The 24312-nt window shown below is 40.1% G+C and overlaps 1 protein-coding gene across 5 annotated transcripts in view; it reads right to left on the bottom strand.

Moving 5' to 3' along the window:
* Window positions 1-5016: 5016 nt before the first annotated feature.
* Window positions 5017-24312, bottom strand: part of lrp8 (low density lipoprotein receptor-related protein 8, apolipoprotein e receptor) — a 163354-nt gene continuing 144058 nt past the window's right edge. Inside the window, exons 14-19 of one of the 5 annotated variants that reach the window (XM_079668092.1) lie at window positions 23945-24086; window positions 21635-21787; window positions 20083-20481; window positions 16233-16301; window positions 12948-13138; window positions 5017-10881 (exon numbers count right to left, since the gene is read on the bottom strand). In XM_079668092.1, the coding sequence (XP_079524218.1) occupies window positions 10843-10881; window positions 12948-13138; window positions 16233-16301; window positions 20083-20481; window positions 21635-21787; window positions 23945-24086 (993 nt within the window). In that variant the 3' untranslated portion in view covers window positions 5017-10842. Of the gene's footprint in view, window positions 10882-11118; window positions 13139-16232; window positions 16302-20082; window positions 20482-21634; window positions 21788-23944; window positions 24087-24312 lie in introns of those variants that run through there. The other 4 variants (XM_079668088.1, XM_079668090.1, XM_079668089.1 and 1 more) reach the window with 4 other exon arrangements.

Raw genomic sequence — 24312 nt, 5'->3', positions numbered from 1 at the left:
GTCAATCTTAAAAAATAATTTCCATGTCAAGAAAGAAAGTTTGTCGTAAAACTGTTGAAATATAAGACTATGAAAAATACGCAACTAGAAAGACTACAAATCCCAGAATCCCGTTCCTGCACGCTGGCTCTTGGAACCGACTAACTCCCGTTTTGTGTATGTACAGCTCTCAACATGCCCAGACTTGTAGTGATTTTCACCTCTTTTAATACTTTTCGCCTCATTCTGAAAGAAAGAAGTGAAATGTGCCAACATGACGGCTGTCTTGGTGTGTGTTGCGAGACAGGAGATGTAGTTCATTGAGCGGTTTCACACAAAAAAAAGTGTTGCTTCACAGTTTTACGACACATTTTTATTTTTTTGACTTGCAAAATTATCTTTTAAATTGACAAACATCATATGTGTAATTCGTGGCACAATTCAAACAGGATCGAAAGATAATCTTTCTCTCCCCATTGACTTCAATACATCATTTGTCCAAAATAAGGTCCCATGGAGGCCCCCCAGAAAGGGAGGGACTTCGCCACTCTATGGGACTACGGTGGAGAGAGTCAGCAGCTTCAGGTTCCTTGGTGTCCACATCACTGAACTGCTGAAACAACATCTGTTAAACACCTGAACTGTTGAAACAACATCCATAACATTCATCTGCTACTTAGTAATTATTTATCTATTTATCTAATATATCATTCCAATAGAGTGCCACAGTGACGCGTAAAAAAAAAAAAAAAACCTACTTTTTAAATGTTCTAATCATAAATCTATCGATCATAAATCGATTGATTAGATTTATGATTCGAAAGTAGCGTAGACATGTGGAGATTATCCAACTGAACAAAACGTGATCCTTCTCTCAAATGTGTGTCAACCACATATTTACTATTTACTTGCATTATATTTTTTCTGTTTATCTGTGTTATTGTGTTGCACTGTTGGAGAAGCCTGTGACCTAAGAATTTCATCGCCATAACTACACTGTAGCTATGTTCGTATGACAAAATAAAGAACCTTGAACCTAAAACCACAGGGAGTGGAGTATGAGCCCATTACAGGTATCCACTCAATGTGGTGTATGAATGCCCTTAAAGTCAACTCACACTGGGCTCCGGTGCCGGCCAATTACACTGATAACAGTATTCATATTTATTCACACATGCAAACACACACTGAGAGGATGGCTTCTCATTCAAAACGTGAATAACAGTAATCCCTCTCATCATACAAGCACTAAAGAAAAGACACACACATGCGCCAATAGAAGAAGGGGGAAGTGCTCCTCATCTGAATTGCAGACGTTTTTTGTGGCCTCCCTGTCTGCCAGCACCATGATGATGAGTTGTCCTCGTTAGCTTGGAGAATTTTAGCCGTAATTATCTGGTAATGGCACTTAGCCCATCAACTCCCCCTCTGGTGTGTTCCTGTGAAAACACACACACAAGCACACACAACATACACCCACATGTGAAGAGACAAACACACATGCTGGCATGCAGTTACACAGACAGACACAAAATCCAGACGGGCACACACACAGATGGACGTAAATCCATAAATACAGACAAAGAGAAGCACTCTAGGACAAACAGAATCACAAACATAGACAGGCAAATATTAATAGCCATACACACAGCCATACAGAGAATTCACGCTGACAGACACAGACAGACACACACAACCAAACACACATACACTGTGCCATATCCCTGCTTCTCCGTCTGCCCCCGTGGCTAATATGTGCAACTTATTATCCAGGAGATAATAGGAACTGTCATGCATGAGGCAGACAAGGGAGGGAGGGAGGCAGAGGGGTATCTGTGTGTTCACTGCATTTTTAAACAGAAAGGGACTTTATTGCAATAACTTCATGAGGCCAGATGTGGCAAATGAACCGATTGGCTTCCTTTACAAAGTCGAAACATCTTATCAAAAAGGTGCTACTGTGGGAAAGTGTTACAAGGGAGAAGCGTAAAGTGCTGATAAAGGTAAAAATAAATGGACCAAGAGAGAGACAGAAGGTGAGATGGAAAATGTAGGGAATGGGCTGATGCAAATGAAAATAACTGCAAATGGTGGAGGGAGTCTTAATTTGCTTTTAACAATCACATTTTATTGCAATGGCTGTGAAACACTTCCATTGTTAATCCTGTGAAACTGTTCCCACACAGGAGCGCCATAAACCTGCATTGCCTATGCAAGGCTCTCAGAGGCGTCACAAAGGCACAACAGAAGGTAATGAGAGAGAGGAAGGTATAATGAGACGGGGAAAGACAATAATGGAGAATGATTAAAGGGAATTACAACAGCAAACATAAGCAAAGCCTCTGCTTTATGTCAATTTACAGAAAGTACTGTGCCCTGAAAACAAAATGGAGGATTAATGTTTCTTGGATGATAGAGCCAAGCAGATTGGCAGCCTGTTTGTGTTTCAATGTGTTGATCCACTCAAAGTTTTAATGGCGATAACATTAGTGCAGTGGGGACTCTGGCCAGCAGGGGCAGCAGGGCATGACACAGTGTGAGGATAGCTTTGTTCAAATACTAATTAAATTCAATGCAGGTTGGTTAGTTTACAAGGATTAAGCATTTCACATGTCATTTGCATACTGAAAACTCATGATTTGTAAGAGTGCTGATGATGTACGCTGTATTGGCACAAGGACATAGACACACTTAAAGCTGAAAAACATAATTGCGGGTGGTAAAACACTCAACAGTGAATAAAAGATGTTTGTTAAATTGATGGAAAACATTTTCGGCGAACATTTTTGTTTACAGAGACAGCTGCCTATTTACACATCCAGCAGACATGAAGGAACAATAGAATTAATTTGGAGTCATGTTTCTGGCCCCATGACAAATGTGTAAGTTAAATATTCATTTAGCTCTGATTTATTTCCCGCAATTCCTGATGGGAGAAAGCTTGTTGGATGTTATACTATCTACTACGTTCAGCTGTCATTCACACATTTTGTTATTTAGGCCTTTTCAACTGGGCTTTAGGCTGTAGTTCATGTGGCAAGGCTGTACTTTTATTGTATATATTATTACCACTATAAAGTAGATTAAAGTGATGTGAATTCATGAAACCCTTTTAAACTCTGAAGAACAAATTAAAGAACAAGGATTCTCTAGGAGAAGCACACATTTGGGTTAGCTATATTTATATAAATAGAGTTGCCGTGTCAGGCTCCTTAAATATTTTACTCATGATTAAGCGACGGTTCAAAGTGAATATTTTCTGCACTCTCCCACCTGGATGCCCCCTCGAACTCTAACTAAATATTAACTATTAGAGTCCGACAGTCATCAGAGGAGAGGTAATAGTTTGAGGGAAAAGGTTGTGGAGTGTGGCTGAATTCCAATACTGTGAAAATGGATGCTGTAGGTGTCTTCCTCTTTCTGGTCATTGCTGGAATTGGACACAGCATATAAGGATTGGGCTGAGTTAAAAAGACATCCCTGAAAATGTATATAATAACGACCTCTGGAAAAGTGGAAAGAAAACTACCAACAGAGAACCTTCCGTTTAGTTCTGTACTGCCCGACTTACTTACTTACTTTGATATAGAATACATTTGATTTAAAAAGGATTGAGGGCAAACTGGCACATTTACTCAGGTGCTGGCCCACAGGGTCATATTAATAGAATGCACCAGTACCAATTTAAAAAACCCATTGCATGTCAGTAATCAATTCATATCACTACCACTCTAATGCTTTAGAAGAAATCAAACTCCACCTAACATATAGCCAGAGGGCGTAATGAAAGGATTGCAGTTCTTCATCAAAGTCAACCATCATCTAATTGACATAAGGTGACAATGATATGTGTTTGAAATCAGAGTTCTCAAGGCAACAACTTAACCAGGAACAAAGCCAATAGACAGGCCATCAACGGCGTTTATGATTTCTGGTTCTGGGACATAAGGTTGGAGGTATTTCTCGGCTGTAACAGACCTCTGTATTGACTTGTTTCTGTTCGGGTTGATTGCCCTGCAGAGAACTCTTTCAAACACCTGTCCTTTACTATACATGTGATAACTGTTGAATTTGGAATTTCTAACACTTTTATATCAACCCCCTAAGAACTGCCTGTAAACTTAACTGGATACACTTTACCAATGCAAGTTGTAATGGAAGAGGCAGATGCAGGATGAGATTCAAAGGGAAGCCAGAAGTGTATCATAGAACACCATAACCCCTTTGATCCGGCACCAATACCTCACTTATCATGAATCTTCAATGAAACCCTTGACTTCTGTAATGCCCGGGGAGATGACAGCGCAGGGCACTGGTTGAGTTGAATCTTCAATGAAGAGCAACAGCAACTCTGCAACAATGGGCAGGCGAAAGAGCGCCTGTATCCTCAGCAATATGAAAAACAGTTTATATTATTGCACTTCCTGTGTTGGACTATAAAATAAAGTTTTGACATAATACCAACTTAAAAAGAAAGTTTGATTTGGCGCTGGTATCACTCGATGATGATCTCCATGATGCATCCCATGGAGATTTGGCTTTAAACTGTTTAAAGATAGAGGGGGTTATTAACTCTACATATTCTAAATCCATATGAGAAAAGCGTAATGGCTGGCAACAACCAGAAACACATTTTAAGTGGGCGGGTTGGGGAGCTTTGCCATGTTACAAAGCGCCAACCTATTTACTTTAATGCTCAACTTCATGACCTCATGTTATCTAAAGGGCAGAAAGATAATCTATATATACATTTAGTCATGGCTCAAGGAATTCATTCATACTTTGTTTCTTGAATTACAATGTAGAAATGCTAAAGAGACTGCGCTTTAATGGCAAAACTCTACCTAAAGTGCTCTTGTATTTGGCCTTGTAATGATTAACAATATTACATTAACTATAAGATATCTTTGTTGCATACTTAAGGCAGTTTGCAGATGCTTACACTCTTGCTAAGAAGATTTAAGTCAATCAGAAAGACTGAGATCCAGACAAGACAAGAATGCAGAGTCCAGATGAAACAGAGACAAATAGGTTGGACAGTTTTTATAAATTTAATATATCAATATATAGAGATATTTATCAACAGCTTGATTTCATAGAAACGTGAGTGAGACCATTTTGGCATACAGTACAGATATTCCATGTAAGTACAGAAGTTGCTAAGTTTTTAACTCCCCCTACCCCGTCCCTCACCAACCCGCCAGTTAACCCCCCCCGCCCGCAGACACAAAACACAGAAAAACAGAAAGAGTAAAAGTATACAGGAGCACAAAACAAGGCACCAATAAATTAAAAAGATAACCTCTTTTTTTAAAACACACAACAACAAAATCTATTTAACAGAATTAAATACAGTATGAACACTAAAGATCTGCAATGCTGTTAAAAAGCAACAAACGGAACAGATAGGAGAGGAAGTAAAGTAAAAACACTTTGGCAGATTATTAATTTTTAGTTACAATCAAGTAGTAAATAAATCCAGTGCTCTTGTGTACAAATAAATTCATATATAGTCTACACTCCTTTAACCCCAGAGGTTTATGTACATCTTTTTTTACAGATACATTTAAAACATTATCAAAAAGTTTTTGCTGTATGAAAACGTATTTACAAGTCATGATTCAAAACCATTGGACTGTACCATTGAACCCCCCCCCTCCCTTTTATTTCCTCCCCTCCTAAGAACGTTATCTCTTTACACAGTGCAGAAGGCTTCTTGAAAAGTTTTGTGCAACAAACAGCGTAAAAAAATGCCTGTCGTATGGCTGTGGAATGGACGGAACCCCAATGGTATTTGAGATTTCCTTGCAGGCAATGACACATCAGCGACATTTTGAGAAAATCCAGGGAGACAGTTTTTCCAAAAATATTGGAGCCAATAGTTTCTTATTGGCTGTGATTTCTCCCAACTCAATCACTGTTGAAGGAAAATGTCCAAATCTGTAACAATACTGTTATTTATAAAAGGTGTTGCCGGTGTACAGTATATCATCCCAACCCATAAAAAGATTTACACACACAGACTTCACAACTTCCCCCATTGCTGCCTTCTTCATTTTAAATGTAAAAATGTAGGCGACTGAACATTGCCCTTCAAGTAATCCATTATTCAGAAGACCAAATATGAAACTGAGAATGGTTTGGCAAGGAAAGAAAGGAGAGAGAGAGCAACAACTACAACGCACAAATATCCCCAAAAACACATGATAAGAGGAACCAGTTGAAGGAAAGTCACTGGGTCAACAAGAGATACATGCCAGCCAAGTAGAGTCAATGAGGGCTCCTTCCACAGTCCAAACTGTAGCTGGTCGGTGAATGGTGGGCTGCTTCTCGTGGCTTGAGTTTCTTTACCGGCTCTCGGGGTTTCCTCATTATTTCAGGGGTTCCATTTTATTACTCCGGAGTTTTATCCCATTAGTCCAGTGAGTGTGTGTGCCTGTCTACCCAAAGACTGATAGCCCTTGCCAAAGGAAAGATGACGATGACTTAAATGAAGATGGGAGGGCAAGAGAATGAGCGAGCACAGAGACAGCAGTGCTGATCTCTAAACTACAATTCAGTAGTAAGTTACCAACCACAGATTACTTTTGACAGTGCATTAAGAAGTGAAGTGGTTGAGAGATGTGAGTTATGTTAGAAAGCAATGAAAGCATCCTGGTTCAATGCAGCACAGGTCAGATTCTCTGCTAGGAAAGGACTGGAAGCGACCAATTAGAAGAGCGGAAGAGAGGGACATGCAACAGGACAGTTCAAAACAGGGAGCACAAATCAGAAACACTGTAATTACTGCAGACACTTATATTGAATTATGGGTTATCACAGCTGTTAGAGAGTGCTATACTGTTGTGCTATGTTATTGTATCGTAATTTCAATAAAATAAACCAGATGCAACCTTGACATCGTTTATTTGTGATAGGAACCTGCTTATTATGCATTAGGGTGTTAGAAATGTCAACATATTGTATGACAGCATGAGTAAAAACCAATAGATGGATAGGCCTAACGGGCACATTTTGTGTGTTTTACCCTCTGAAAAGTGTCTTAATATTGAGAACAGGATGTCGCACCAGCTGTTTGTACATTCATCACTAAGTTTGTGTGTAAAATATTTACAACTACGTTGATTTTCATCATTAAAACTTGAGGAATATGTTAGCTATTCGAAACGTAACTAATGTGTGGAATTATTTAAGAATCATCTTCAGTATTGACCAAACAAAACCAACGAACAGTGTAAACAGAAAGCATCGCAAGAAAACTAAACGGTTTTATGGGGTCAAGATAAATATTAAATTTAACTGTTGATCATAAAGAGATTTATGTTTATTGTCTATGAGAGGAAATATCTGCATACACAAACTTGAAAGTTGTTGGTCATTTAGTCTCATTATATCGTTAGCAGAATGATTTTTATTCAAGGTAATACAAATTTTCCATTAAATGCCTAATAAACAGTTTTTTTTATCTCGGGTCAATTATACCAATTGTTAAATAATAAGCAAACACTTTTCTCTGTCAGCTGGTTCAGATCCCATTTGTGTGTTAGTTTGAACCTACAAACTGTTGGAGCAGCCGGCTTCCGATCTTTATATTAAGACACTTTTAAATGTGTGTACCTTACATGTTTAAGACTACATTTAAAAGTTACTAACCTGGCTCAATAACTTAGTGCTATGTTATACATGCAGCGCTGCAGCACTGGGTTAACCATGATAATTACCCAAAAACTGACTCGTACCTACACAGCATTATACCGGTACTACAATCAAAAATATAAATACACAAAAACTGCACTATTTATTCTTCAACACCTTCAGCATGAGCATGAGCTCTGTGAGATCCTGCTAACTGCTGCCTTGTTTATGAAACTGACTGAGTGTAATCCTACAACATTTTTCCTTACAATTTGAATCAAGAATTTCAAGATAGCATACTTTCAAACCATGTCCTCTACTACCGTTTTAATCAAAATCTCCTACATGTTGGATGACAAAGGTCCCTTATGGACTTTATCAGCGTCCTTCAGGAGACGGCTGCTCTCAAGGTGTCCGCGCTGTGGACCAGCCAATCTGTCTTCACACTGTAGCAATAATAACTTTCCTACAATGCCACGCTCAGTCACCTCAACAAGTAAGCTATTTATTCTCCAAACTGCAAACCCTCCGTATGGAACTCTATGAGACCTGCAGTAAACACGGACATGAAGGAAAAGATGAGGAGTGCAGAGCTGGCTGAGCACAGGGTTCAATCTGGCAGGGGGTTTGTGATGTCTTATATTCACAGACATCTGATCTGTTTCATCTTTCTTGGCATCTTACATCATCTGTCCTTTAGGACTTTAAATGTGAAATTGTAAGGATAAACAACAATTTCCATTGCGATAATTACCCAAAAAAACATTATAAAATGACTTCAGTTTAAACAAAGATACAGTTGTGTCCATCTAAACAGTTCCACTACTAAACCAGTCAGGTTTCATGTTAGGCTGAGTCACAGTCTTCCCCACTGTGTAATGCATTTTATTCTGTTAAGACTAAGGGAGATGGCCCCTTGCTTGTGCTCAATCATCCTTCGTTATAGACGTAGAGGAGTGCAGTGCTGGCGATTACTATAATTTACCTGTCTAGCGTGACACTTTTCACACATAGGCCGTACAAATCCCCCACTGTGCATCATAAACTGAGAGGAGAGAGTTCCATCCTTCTGAGGGATGTGAGCTGGGATGACGTAACACAACATCAGCAGAAATCCGGCAAAATAAATAGCCTACTATTCATCTTCCAAACACAAACCTGTTCGCACATGGTTTAGTCACTTCCTGCCCACCTTCTCTGTCTGTTTCTCTCTTCCTCCCCTGTGGTTACCCACACTGAGCAAACACTTCCAGAAATCAGTGAGAATCCCGAATAATAATAACCACCATTAATCATCCTTTTGTTTGTATGCACATGCTGTCTATTGTAAGATAAAGACATATGCTATGTCTATACACAATCTACATTGGAAGACTTTGATGTTTGCATTCTATAATTGTTTTTGCTTGTTATTATAAAAGACAGAGGATGTGAGAAACAAAGCTAAATTGCAACATTGTTGAAATTACTGAAGTTATTCTTAAACTTCTGTACCCTATATAAAAGTATTCTTAACACATACTAGATGCCTTTTATTAAGACTAAATGATATCCAAAATAGGAATGTTGTTCATTTGCCATAAGTACTTGTAACAGCGATCATATTAACTTGTCACAACGGCCTCTAGATATTCACAGTGACAACACATTATGAGCAATTATTGCAATAGTCACTGGGCATGAACTCCATCTGATTCAATGGGCTAGAAGCATGTCTGTGGCTAGCCAATGGAAGATCAGCTCTTAATGCTGGTTTACACGCTTCTTCTCTATCTAGCTTTCAAATCAAATCAGTGCTGGGCTCAGTCAGCCTTGGAGTAATACTCATCTGCTCATACAAATCAGGGAAACTCACAACCACACTGAACAGTCAGGGACAGCGGAAAGTGATTTATTTCAAGTGTGGGCTCTTTATCCATGGCATGTCATCCAGAAAATGTTGTTAAACCAAAGTGTTTAGTAAAAGTGATTTTTTTTGGGAGCCATACACCAAAAGTTATAAGAGTGATGAAGTTTTTAAGACTATTGGGGCCAGAAAACAAATCAAAAATAGACAAAAACATATTTTGCAGTTGTCTAATGGCACTAATATTTCTGTCAATGAATCAGTTAGCTGCTTGCTCTTCCTCTCATTTCATAACTTTTACTTCATTTCTACAGGATTCCAATACAGCATGTGGCACTCATAGAACTCTCTAACTCAAAGCATTAATGTTCATATTTCACAGTCACACAAAGGTGTTGTGACAATGTTTCCACAAACAAAAAGTCAGGAACACGTGTGAGACCTAACACCAGCCGATAATCAACAAACAATCCTGACTTCTTTATCGACTGCACGCATACCTCTGATTCCAGGAGAGAGGATTACCCATAATCCTTTGCCTTCTCTGCCCTGTAGCTTTTTGCCTTGAGGAACTACCCTCTGATGGCACAAATCCTTCAATTCCCTTCCCAAATAAAAAAAACAAAACTCTTTCACCCCGAAGCCACCTCCAAACATGCAGACAACCCCATCATTTTCTTCCGTCTCCTTTCCCCTTGGCTATATTTAGCTTCTTCTGCTCACATACAATATGTCAAGGGGGGAAGCTCAAAGGCTGGGTGTAAAAGGACGACATTCGCCTGTTTGAAACAAAAATCTGTCATGTCAACTCGAGAAGTAAAGGTAACTATGAAGAAAAAACGCCCTTTCCTATAACCGTATAACCGTGAAACTATTCCAGTAGTACTCTAGCACTTAGCGATGCGGATTACATATTTACAAGAGCAAACTCATACAAATAAATTAAAACTGTGTAAAATGAAGAATTAAAAAATAATGCATGTCGGCTTTTCTCTCTCTGTGCGATGGCCTTCTATTTACAATGTGCACTGAGATAGCCAAATGAGGTTAGTTTGAAATAAAATCATCAAGCAGCATTTTGAACACCACTACAGCGAACAAGAGGCAGAGAAGAGAGAGGAGAGGAGCAGATGCTACAAACAGACTAGCACTAAGGGAAGTAGTAGTGGCTAGTAGTGGTAGTATTGTTACTCCAGTGGAGGAAACAGGAGAGGAAGGGGTATTTAAAAGATGTACATGTCATCCCTTGCTCCTACAAAAGGGCCGGCAAACTCCTTCTCTTTCTCCTCTGCGGTGTACTGGCCTCATTGTGACGGTGTAGCTGTGGTGAGAGGAGGGGCCAGGAAGGCATTGGGAAGGGGGGGCAGGCTGCAGCCCCCCCCTCAGGGATAGCCATCATCCTCCAGACTGAGTGCCACGCGCTGCAAACAGCAGATAAAAAACGGTTACAGTAGGCTGGTAACGGAGAGAGGGAGAGAGAAAACATAATATCATGGTGGAAAGAGAAGAAAGAATGAAAGCAGGAGATAAAGAGAGATCAAAGATGGCACTCGGGAAAGAAATGGCAGGTTCCTAAAGAATCCAGTGTTCTGTTCCTCCTTACGGTCCTCATCTTTCCCTGACCTTCCTCTTCCCCTCTTTCCACCCCCCACCCCCCCCCCCCCCCTTTATTCATTCCCCCCTTCACTGGCTGCTCCTATGCGAGGAATGCAGGATGCTTGCCTACGGCTGAAAAGGTCTGGCCCACATTATGCCAATCTCATTTTTCTCTGGCTGTCTGAGTTGCCACAGTGCCACAAAAGGAAAGGAAACGAGGAGAGAAAAGAAGAGGACAGGAGAGGAAAAAAAACAAAAACATTTGAAGGCAATAAAGAGATCCGTGCAGATGTAAATAAAAAAAGATGAGAGTTCGCTCGCTCTCTGCAGCCCTTCACATAGGGTGGTTGTTCATTCGACCTTGAATCTTAATATGACTTGTGCACCTGTTTCCTGTGTGTGAGTGTGAGTGTGTGTGTCTGTGAGTGTGTGTGTGTGTGTATGTGTGTGTGTGTGTGTGTGTGTGTGTGTGTGTGTGTGTGTGTGTGTGTGTTTGTGAGTGTGTGTTCGCAGCCTGTCACCGTGCCAATGGTACACAGAATTCTTTGCTGCTTTTCTCTCTGAACGACACAAAGAAATCTGTGTTACCATGCCAACCGATCAAAGTGCTAGACTCCCACCCCCCTATAATCCCTTTTGGCTGTCCTTGCCTGCTTGCTTTCCTATACCTAAAGCAACACATATATTAAATAAATATCATGAGTGTCTGATACATTTAAGTGCAGTTTGGAGAAAATTAAAGTTGATGTTGTTTTTGGGTATTGAAGAAAATTCAGCTTCAGTCCTAATATGTTTTCTCAAAGACTGCCTTAGCATCAAATGGGAAATCAACAGGGTAGCCTGCAATTCATCAAATGATAAGAATCATGCTTTCTGCAACTACACTCAAGACAAAATATATTATTCTGAATTTTCCTTGATTCTGATTTGTGCTCTCCTTCCTTTATCTTCCATGTCCTTTTAAACTATAACGGGAAACAAAATCAACATTCAGGCAATGTTATGATGTTACTGTCCACTCTAAAAAGTTATCCGTCAGCTTCGTAAAAATAATCTTCTTTCTCAAAGACATCTGTACACTAAAAATATTTGTTGTCTGACGGAGAAATCATCAACACTGTGGAGGCCCTCCTGTCATGCCTTTCTCTCATAACTGCCCTGCATAGAGACATGAGTCATTATTAAATCCTCAGTGGCACTCTAATGCCTTTCTAAACCTTTGTTATCATTTTTAGCAGCTAACGTGACAAAGAAATATCAGCAGAATACCTCTCAAACAAGTATGCTCCCTTACGGCACATGTTTACAGTAATCTAGTGACCATGTTGTGAAATAATAACTTCTGAATCAGCTGCTTCCGTAATTTAAAGATGACACGTGCCAGTTTAGGAGTTTGTCAGGAAACGGGACCTCATAAGAAACACATCTGACCCAGTAACAGAACAAACACTTCAACCACCGGAAAAACACAATGCACAAGTAAATTGGATGGCAGGCTGGCAACGAAGATGTGAGGGGGATCAAATGATGTACTGTATGATTATGGTCATGAAGGTGGAATTAATGTGAACATGATGTACTTGTGAAGGGCTAACGTGTGTATGCTTGCTGTTTTTCAGTGATTTCTGTAAAAAATTACGTGTGAGATTGTGGGCGTGTGCGAGCCTGTTCCTTCTTTCCAGCAGGCTTACATGTACAACAAACGGGCTTTCAAAACCCACGCACAATGCTCCCATATCCCAAATATTTCAAACTCCATTTCTTCTCTCTGCAGCATCTCTCATTTGCCGCTCGAGAGCATCGGAGCCCCTGAGTACCAGTGGGAGTTGCTGTCTGTGCTGCCGCCCCCTAGAGGAAGCGCTATGAATGGCTGACTGTGGCTGCCACTCACTGCTGGATACACGTGGCCGACGGACTCGCTGTGGCGCCCGATGTGGATCTCGTCGTCATCGTCCTCCGTGGTTTTGCGATAGACAGGGTTGTCGAAGTTCATGCTCTTCGTGTTCTTGCGCCGCCAGTTGCGCCAGACCAGGTACCCTCCGGAGCAGAGCAAGCTGATGACCACTGTGGCAAGGATAGGTACTGCATGTGTTTAACACACACACAACAACAACACACGGCGGGAGCGTTAACACAGCCCAGGGGACACAGAGCGGCGCTTTAAGCACTAACACACACAAACACAAAAAAATGTTCAATTTTTGAAGTCTCATTATTATCGGTATTCTTTGATCTATTATCGAAGTCAATGGCTTATTTACTAACTTTTGCTGCCATGAAATGTATTGTGACGTTACAGTATTACAAAGAGACTTCATTTGTGGTACAGTTCCACAGCATGTCTTCATAAGAATACTATGTATAGCACAAACACTTTTTTTAAATCACTTTGTTTGTAAGGCCTTAGAAGTATATAAACAGCTTATTTCTGGGTCTCTTCAATCTTTAATATGCAGACATTATGCTGCACAATAGGATTTTAGGTAATAGAGCTAAACTGCACTGATCAACTTTTTCATGCAAAGGAAAACTTAATTGTTTTGATGCACAAGGACATTAAATCCTTGTGAAAATCAGTTTATACAAGAATTTCCGAGTGTTTTACGTCGAGGGTATGGACAGAGAAACCCTGTGTATACACGTGCCATTTAAAACTAATCTGGATGCTTTTTTTTGTGAAACTTACAAACAATGAGCCTTCATAGTGACTATAATATTCATTCAATTAAAAAAAAAATTGCTCAATCATACAAAATGATCAAACACAAATATGCACATGCATAATTTGCAACAATGAATGTCTGCATGCACCATCACACACCATTTATCCAGCACACACTCAAACACAAATACATGCATAACCAATCGAAAGCATACAAATCATTTGAATTCAATCTTGTAGTATTCAGGACATATAGTAAAGCCAGTGATCAGATTGTTATTAAATAAAAGCCCTGCAAGGATGCTTAACAGTCATCACTGTTGGGGAAATATTTTCCAAGGCCCGTAACTTTGAACCAGTTTATCAGTTCATACTGTCCTGACTGAGCACCTTGGCTGCTGTGCTCTCAGTGTTTTGTCTCCCTGTTCCTGCCTGTTGGCGTCAGCTGATAGAGGTGTTATGATTCTATCTTGTTATGCACAATGTTGATTACTCTCTCTGAACTAGCTAAATACATGGGTCTGGGGTAGAGTTCTTCAGAATTGATTGTGGCATCTCAACCGTGTGGTCAACTCGTGGCCCGTGACATGAATTCTCCGGCCGAAGCTCCATATAAACCGCCAGTGTTTGCCATCAAAGCTCCAGCTCTCCATCGTGTCTTTCTTTGAGTCCTGACTCCAATTGCTTCAGAAGTTTCCCCAACAATCACCGCATTATTCCTGTGCTACATTTGGCTATAATGTTTAATTCTGCACGAGTCTATTAAAAGAAAAAGTAAACGCTATCTTCAGACTGCCTGACTGGTGTTTTTTGACTGGGTTGTGAGAGGAGAATGGACAGGGGAAGGAGAAGAGGGCATGTGAGAGAAACATGGGGATTGGAGGATTTGAGATAAGCTCTGTATCTCTCCTCTCATTACCATATCAGCATGACTGCCTAGTTGCCCTTTAGGACCTGAGTGTGTATACAGTGAGCATATGAGTTTCTGTATGAGACCCACAGCCAAACGAAAGGTGTGTCAATGTGGAGAGATAAAACAAGTGTGTGTGTGTGGGTGTGTGTATGCCCACACATATCTGCATCCCCTGTGGTAGCCCAATCTAATTGCTCTTTTGTTGGATAGGCACTTGAGGTCCCTGTGTGACTGGGCTGGAAACCCCAGATCCTCCTTTGTTCTTTTCTAAATACTCACTGGTTAAAAAAAACATCAGCTTTTGCCTGATTTAAAACAATGCATTCCAATTAGAGAGCAGCATAACAGCCTGACTTTGGCTAAATACTGATTATCATGGCTGGGCTGTTTCCCCTTGTGGAGCTGTGGGTGGGCGTGGTGCATTAACGGATGTGAGCGGAAAACTGGGGTGCAGAAATCCGGCCCTTGTGGACTTCCAACAATAATTAACATTTCAAAGCTGCCAAAAATATACAGAATGGGAGATTTATGGCTGCAATGAATGGCAGAAGGACAGAATGAGGGATAAAAGAGGAGAGGTTTCACAGTCTCTGGGGTTGTTTTAATTAGCTGAAATCTCAATGGTTGAGAATGAAAATAATTTAAAAAAACGCTTTACGACATTTTAGAGCTCTCATAATTTCTCAAACTATTTAATATTATGGATGAAAGAGATCTCAATTAGCGACATTTGCCCCTTCTCATTTGCACATTAAGCTGATATCTCAGTCAAGAATTAAATATTTCCATAAAATGTGATTATCATTTAAATTCAAGCTAATAGAATAAATTGCTTCACAAAGCTTGTTTTATTGGACTAACTGGCATTCTCCAATTATGCCTACCTTATTTTACTGTATTGTATTATTGTGGCCTGATAATATCTTTCTACCGCAGCAATAACGTAATTTCCCAGGTCAAAATTCCACAAAACACAATTTGATCTCATTACGTTTTTTTTTACTCGTATGCACAATCGGATTCCAGTAACCCACTCTCAGATCTCTGGGTCACGAAGAAGGTCATTTCACTGGATTGATTTCAGACTGAGCTACTGTCTGATCAGAGTGGAAACATGAACTTAATGTTATTAAAGCTGGTCAAATGTGATGACAACATTTGAACTGAATTCCTCATTTGCTCAAATCACATTAAAAATGACATAAAGTGCACATTACGACGAGTTTTAAGGCTCATAATGGCTTTTTGTAGCCAAAAGCCAGGCAGCTATTATTGAGATAATACCAGAGTTCAGCACATTCTCTCAATAAGTGACCTATTATTTTGTGCTCAAACATCAGCTGAGGCTATTGTATGATTTGCATGTTCAAAGGACAAAACATGTTCCTGTTTAATATAAAATAAACTCATTTGAATCAGTCAGGTGGGTGTTTAAACTCTCAAACAAACACAGTCAAACACACATGCAGCCAGACACATCAAACACAATAATCCACACACAACCTGCAGGTCTTGAACGGCAAGCAGTCGAAGAAGCGAGGAGGGAGAAGCAGGCAAGCAGAAAGCAAAGGCAACACAGCGAGAAAGTAAAGAGTACTCACCGATAGGAATAACTATCCCCAGAACAGCTACTGTGATGTTGTTACCTATGAGGTAGTGATCACTCGCAGCTGAGAAGCAGAAGAAAGAGAAAAGAGAAACAAACAAAAGTGAGCAAAAACTGTTGTTCCATCACCCCCTCCCCAAAGGCCTCTGCTAGAGAGAAACACAGGTTTCAAGCTTCAAGCAATAAAACACCTATTTGATATAAGGGCAGGGAATTTATTTGATTTCACTTTGGACGGCTGATTTTTACCCTTCTACTTTCTTTTAAAACAACATGTGTTAATAATTCAGTTGAATCATACAAGTATGCAATCTAAATGCAATGAGATGCATTTAATACGAGAGAAGACAAATGCAATGCAAGGAAGTAATGTATCAGAATTTGTATGAATATAATTCAAAAACAAGCAATACATCTTTTAACGATGCTTTGAAACATACAGGGTATTCCAGCTGACCTTGAGAGTGAATATGAACACATGACTTTGTGTTGCAAGTCACTCTTTTGTTCACAGCACGTCTTCATAAAGTGAGTGCTAAAGTAAACAATTATTCTAGACATGCTTTCCATCCCGACTCCCCTTCAACCACCCCCACCCCCCCACAGGCCTGCGTGCAGAGTGACGTTTAAACTGCTCCCAAGCCTTCTATTAGCAGCAGCCTAGCCATTAGCAAAAGTGTGATCAGATGGCTTTAATGAAGTCTAGTGAGGAAGATACAGAGGAGATCATGGCGCTGGGCATGCATAATGACTGGTTGGTTATAGGTAGAGTCAATGTGTGCTGAATGCACGGAGAAGGCACCGAGGTGACAGAAGAGTCATATAATTAAGACACATTTTCTCTCATCAATGCAATAAATATATGAATAACTGAACACACACACACACACACACACACACACACACACACACACACACACACACACACACACACACACACACACACACACACACACACACACACACACACACACACACACACACACACACACACACACACACACACACACACACACACACACACACACACACACACACACAGTGAGATAAAGAGGCACAGCAGGTGATAAGACTTCAGACTGAGCAGTCAAGCGTCTGAGTACTGAGTCAGCAGAATTGAATTTGGTCTTTTCTTAAAGTATGAGTGACGTCCAAAGGGTCCTAAGACTCTAGAAGGCGGATTAATAGAATCTTATTAAAGCAGCAGCTATGAAAGAAGTCGTTTTGGTAAGTGAAGGCAAATAGAAAGAAATTGAAAAAGAGAGGAAAAAAGAGAAAAGAAAAAAGTCTCAATTTCATTAACGCTACCATTATTGCTGGAGGGATTTTAAGTTCAAACAGAATTGGCTGTTTGCCTCAATGAGAACGTTCCTTTTCTAACCCTATATTTGGCTCCTTCAAATATGACTATTTTAATGAGTAACTTAGTTAAATATTGTATATCTCTGAATGTTTGGCAAGCATATTTAATAACTCATGACCTGGTTGCCCTCTAAAATGAATAGCCACCAAGAGGAAAACCTGATACACATTTGACCAACTATAAAATGACAGGTTAACTTAAAACAATCCTCTAATGCACAAACAAACATCAAAACTGTTGTTTCTGTCTGTCACACAGTATGTATGCATCATTTTTTAACATGTGTATAATGTAAGTAATGGAGGCCAAATCTAGATTCCTGGTTTGGTGCAAGAAGGTTCCCCAAAGTTAATCTGAAGCCAATATAAAGATCTCAATTCATCAATTAAAAAAGCCTTTTTTCTCTTGAAAAAGGAGTCCCTATTGTGTTTCTACAAACTGGTGCTGAGCTCTTGTGGAGGGTAAAAACCGGGAATGTTTAGCTTTACTCGCACTGCTTAGGGCCTCATATAAACTTGCTGAAACTCAGATGAAGTTTGGGATTCATTCATGCACAGAATGAGGACAGTGGACTGGTCCCCCATCCCTTATATTTACAGCACTTTAGAGGAGTATCTCCTTAGGCCCAGTACGACTAACTACTCCTAACTATTTAATCAGAACTGACTTGAAAGAGTGCACACCTATCCTTATAAAAGCAAGGCAGCATTTTGTAGTCTTGTCCAATGGGGCAGAAAGATGAATGAATAATTACTGGCTTGGAGAGTGAAGGTTCACATTTTTAAGAGCGTAAATGCCTACGTATGAGCCTTGCGTACCAGATGTGGTTTATCTTTTATTCCTGAAACTCCTGGTTCTTCCGCGCTCCACCATGCCAGGCGGAGTGCCACACATGTGTAACAGCTGATGTTGACACTCTTGACAGTGTGCACTGAGTCGAAAATTATAACACATGGCCCGTGGGTTTGGAGACGTGTCTCGTTCATGCCCCATTTTCCCATCTGTGTATGCTCCACCTCTTATCTGGAGCACTTGTGGTGTGGTGGGGAAGCTGACAATTACAGAGAGGAGAGGAAACATCTCTGAAAAACCCAGCGCTCCCGGAGTGACGAGACTCTTTAATTCCAAGAAAATCACTTTCTCTTGTCTCTTGTCAATCCCATCTTTCCTTGTTCCTGTTAGTGCTGTTTTACCTCCCAACAGAGATTTCTTTAGGACATTTTACAATTTCCATCCTCCACGTTTGAATGCTGGACTGCCATGGTTCTTTTTGTGCTCTGTTCAGTTTTGTTCCTCTACGGCCTTACTGTATTTTATAATTTAATAATCCCTAGTTTTCCTCTGCCCTCTTTATCTAATGCATATCTCCGTCCTTCTTATGTGTCTAGCTCTTCCTTTTCCTCCAACTCTCACTTTCATCCTCATTCCTTTCTCTCTGTATAACTTTTCCAATTTCAGTCTTTGCTCTCCTGGTTTTGCAATACAATGAGAAATGCCTCTGATGTAAATGCAATATTCTCAAATCGGAGTTCAAACACAGTGCAGCAGCTTGCAATCTTTCTCAATTGCCAACCACTTTTTCCTTTTACTTTCATTTCTATTCATAGTCCATATTTGCAGTGAGCCTTAATATTAAATTATATTATATTGGCTAAATGTTATTCCAAATTGACTAAGTAACTGCATTCATCAGTAGATTTGATTTGACATTGTTTTACTGTTTCCTGCTATGGGTGGCAGGGAAGTGAGTGGACCACACTGAAAACACACGCACACATCCACAGTTCAAAACAATCTGGAGGATTTTATGACGAAAATCAGGCTGCAGCATGTTGTGTGCATCCAAGTAGTTTAGACATTTTCCTTTGTGGAGTCAATCAAGACTCCTACTACACTTCTAAATTCACACTAACTCTTAGTGTGGCTTTGTAAAGCATTGTTCTCACTGCTGTTATATTCTGCTGTCATTGTTTGTCTGGGCAACAAACCGCAAAGCCTGATTTTTCTGGCGAGCCAGCAAAGCATGAGTTGTGTGAAAAAGAGACAGTTTTAGAGCGAAGGAGAAGAGTAGGAGGGTAAAGACAAAGAGAGTGAGAGAGGCTGTCAGAAAGTAAGGATGAGTGATTAGAGGTGTAAGGTGAGAATGGAGGGGACTGTCGTTTGTTAGCTCTGACAGCTCTGTTACAAGCTGCTCATGGGGGACCGACAGCATGCAGACCGAGAGATACACTAGTGATCGTGTCTGTGCAAGAGAGAAAAGAGTAAAACAAGACCAGCAGTAGATAGACAGATGGTCAGACAGAGAAGCGTAGGGGAAGAGAAGCCAGAAGGAGGAGGGAAACCGATGTAAGTAGTCGTTTTTAGCTCCCCGCTGTTTTAACAGCAGGTAGTAAAGATGGCTTTGGAGTGCTACACTCACAGAAAAACAAAACATGCTGTATGCAAACACCTCGCAGAAACTCTATGAAGAAACCCTGCTCACCATGTTCCTTACCTCTGTGGGAGAGGTTGCCGTTGCTCTCTCTCTGAATGCTGTTGGGGGCCACGGGGCCCAGTAGAGGTGTGTGTGTGGATGTGGATGACTGACTTGAGCTGCTAAATCTTGTCGTCTCTGTGCTGGTGGCAGCGGGGGTCCGGGGCTGCTCCGTGGAGGTTCTGCGGGGGGTCTGAGATGTCGTCAGGCGTCTGATTGAGGGCCTGAGAGTCGTAGCAGCAGAGGTGGTGTTGGTGGATTTTGTGGTGGTGGTTGGGGAGGTTTTGGTCGTGGCAGCAGTTGTGCTAGTTGTCGTAGAGCTTGCTGTAGTGGTTGTTATGGGTGCTGTGCTTGTGATGGTGGTGGTGGTAGTGGTTGGAGCAGCTGTTGTGGTTGTTCTGGGTCGAACTGCACAAGAGAAACAGGACAATAATATAATAAGTATTCTGTATTTTACTTGCAGATGTTTTATTTCGAGTGTGTGCATCTATAAACAGCATGTAATGGTGAATTAGAAGGTCAAACCATACTCCTAATTCCCCAGAAGTGAATATAAAACTAGTTGATAATGCAAGAAAAAATGATCAGGATATCTTTCAGTATGACATTTTGCGACATTGCAAATGTAATTAAAATGATCAAAATCCATCAACTCAATTCAACTGTTAGTCAGACAAATTAAGTTTAGAGAGGTTGCCAGGTAAAAAACATTTTAAATAAGATAACATCCCTAAATGGCAAGTGTGTTTCTAGTTTAAGCAAACATAACACATCCTCTATTAGGGATGAGGATGAACGGGGCACAGGGAAACCAAATACATTTCTAAAGGTTCTATGGTTACTGTAAAATTGATAATACCTTGCTCCATAATTAGGCACAAAGCAGATAGCAAGAGGAACATATTATAAGGGGACATTTTATAACATCTTAATAAGAACTCAGAAGAAATATTGTCCTGCATTAGGAAGTCTAAAAAGTGTGAGTGCAAATGTTCTCTCTCTCAATTGCTCTTCCTGTCTCTGAGGGATCCTCTGAATGGTGGCCTACATACATCCTAATTTCTCTTTATCAACTCCTTTTTTCTCACCTGTGCAAACTGGCAATGCAAAACAGTGCACGTTTATTAAGGATGACAACTTAACAAATGCAGTGACTGCAAAGGCTCTGGAGTGGCTGATTGTGGGAAATAAGGCCAGTGAAATAATGGAGGTGAGCTGGGAACACAGCGAAGCAGGGAGAATCCACCTGCAACCTTATAAGACATTATGCACAGCTATCTAGTCTTCTATTCAGATCACAGAATAAATGTTTCGCATACTGACTGGTTTAAAGAAAACATTTTTAAAAGATATGTATGAATACTGGACTATGAGGTGGACTCCCGTCAGCAGTGCTGCAGTGAGAGTGAAACCAGGGAACATCGGTATGGCCTGGCACTCCATCATGTCACTGTGATAGCAGCCAAGTACGTTCATGTGACATTTCTCTGCACAATCCCTCTAATTGAGTACGCTCCTGGACTCTCTGTGATTTATTGGTTTCAGAGCGTGAACGACTTACCTATAGCACAGCGCCTCATGTCCGGTCCCAGCTCCATGCCATCAGGACAGGCACAGGTGTACTTGGGAGAGTGGTCTGTGATCTGGGGGGCCTTCAGGCAGAGGTACTCACATCCACCGTTAGGTAGACTGCCCAAGTTGCAGGTATCTGGGGCTGGAGGGACACAAGCAGACATAAAGAGAGGATTACAAATGGTTGGGTTAAGTACAGGTTTTACATTATCCCTTGATTCAATTAAAAAATGTATGTTTTCTTACAGATACTTTACATGTTTTGAAGTCTTACATCTCCATTGAAAACTATATATTGAAAACTTCCAAGAAAGACATGTTTTAAACATTTGGTGCTTTTCCCAACTGCATGTACGCTCCAGGGTGATGAGCGCAGAGGTGTACATGTACAGTAGACCAAAATAGTTAAAACACAAAGGTTATTAAGAATTTAAGACAGAGCCCCAGTTTTGAAACTTGACAGCACCCCTGAAAGTAATTGTGAACTGAAATGAAGGTTTGTCCTGGTGAGCACATTAGGACAAATGAAAATAACAACGTTTCTTTTTGCATTATACATATATAATATGAAATGTATAGAATGTATAAATTATACTTTGTTTATTCAGTCTTGGCTTAGGGGCAATTCTTGACCCAAATGTAGAAAGACCAATGCAGAGAACGGGGTCTTGACCAATGTAAGCCCAGGATCACATTTGTCAACAAAACTACTTGTACTACATATCACCTACCAACATTATGGTGTACCATACTAAAAAACAACATGAAATAGATGCTGGTAAGACGTTTAACAGTGTTATATAGGGAATGATCCAGTAAAGTGATGCTTAGATAAAGGTGGTGGTGTTAAAACAAGTTTTTTATATCCATTCCTTGCTCTGAAAAATTAACATGTAGTTCCAAACCCAAGACTCAGTTTCATGGAAAAATGGTGCTGCTCTTGTCATGAGGGAAATAGGTCAGGTCGCAATTGGTTTTTCCTCCTAACTTGTGCTGCAGTGGTTTTAAAGAGCAGCACATCAGAGGCATCACCAGCTGTCAGAGGAAGCAGCAACATCACTCACGACACACAGTAATATTCTAATAAGATGGGAATACATGTATAGTAACTCAGCATGTCAAGTATCTAGTATGAGCAGCTGTCCAAATGAAACTTCAAATATATTGTATACCTGCCTTCATTATTAACAAGAAATGAATCTCTTCTGGTTAAAGCAAGTCTTTGAAATGCCATGACACATTATCACATCACATTTAATTCTGTGCTGGGGTAAGAAATGTGAAGGCTGGACGAGGAGAGGAGAAGAGCAGCATGGACCGAAAGGGAGAGAAAAAAGCAATACATAAAATCAAATAAAATGAGATGTAAAGATATAAGGACGGACTACTCGTGAAAAGAAAGTCGAAGGCTGGAGGGAGATATTAAATAAAAAGTTGAAAAAATAAAAAATGATATATCCATTATTCCATCCTCTTCTTCTACTTCCCTTAGGTCTAGATTAAGCTCTACAAATGGAACCAAGGCTTCAAATAAAGCTGTCTGAACAACAATAAATGAAAACAAATGAATACATAAGAAATATATATAATAAAGAAGAGAATATACTGGCATATCAATTATTGAGAAACTATTTTAAAGAACAATGTCCAAAAATGTAGACATTAAAATAATGATCCAATATGTGAAGAGATGCATTGTGGCGAATAATATATTTGATGGGGGATTTGTGCTTTTTGATTTAGATTAGCATTTTTTTTGAGAGGAAAAAACATATGTGAAGAGCAAAAGATAAAGATCAAACACCGAGACCAAGACACATCACAAATTATTTTACTCAAGGTCAGAAATTATCAAGTGATTACTTATGAGAACTACTAGTATCTGCACATGGCAGCTAGAAATCAAAATTCATCTCCATTTTATCGCGTTTGGCCCAGTTAGTTGTATGTCATCCTTTTGTTCACATTGTCAAAACATGTTTATTTCTGTGATATCTCTTGGAGCAGAACTCCTCATTTATTAATAAGATAATGCAATTAGCCTCCTACTGGCACTCAGACAAGACTTTTTGCACAAAACAAAATCATAAAAACAGTCTCACACTCACACATGCCCATTTCGTGTCTCACACACACATAGAGATTGTTAGCTGTCACGCACTCACTAAGGTATTTACTCACCACAAACAATAGGTTATTTGGTTATTATTTCAAACAGTTTAGGAAAGTGAATTCTTAAACGAAGTGGATCTAAAAAAGCACAACATATGTCCATCTCATGGATTACTGCATGTCTTACCTTTGGGTTGCCTCTGTTCATGAAACACCACCAGGTCCAGGGGGTTGTTCAGGTGCTCTGCTACCTTCACCACATCATGTCCGGTCAGTCGGTTGGCACTGTATATCGCTTCATCCTCCAAATCTGTCCAATATATACGATCCTGGATAAAAAGAAAGAAAGAGTTAGACAAAACAATCCAACCTAAATACATTCTAGCAGTTGAATTATTCACTCTCATTTATTCATACATGAACAGAAAGAACAGCTCTGTTCCAGCGGGCTCAGTTTGAAGCCCAATCCATTCAGACAGAGAGATATGTATATGTTGGCCTATTATGAATATGTAGCTCTTTGAGTGTGTGGCACCGAGTAATTTCCTGCTTTGC

The sequence above is a fragment of the Notothenia rossii genome (genome assembly GCF_949606895.1).
Source record: "Notothenia rossii genome assembly, chromosome: 1".
NCBI lineage: Eukaryota > Metazoa > Chordata > Actinopteri > Perciformes > Nototheniidae > Notothenia > Notothenia rossii.
Note: the sequence above shows the minus strand (reverse complement) of the source record. Positions and strands in the feature narration are given on the sequence as shown.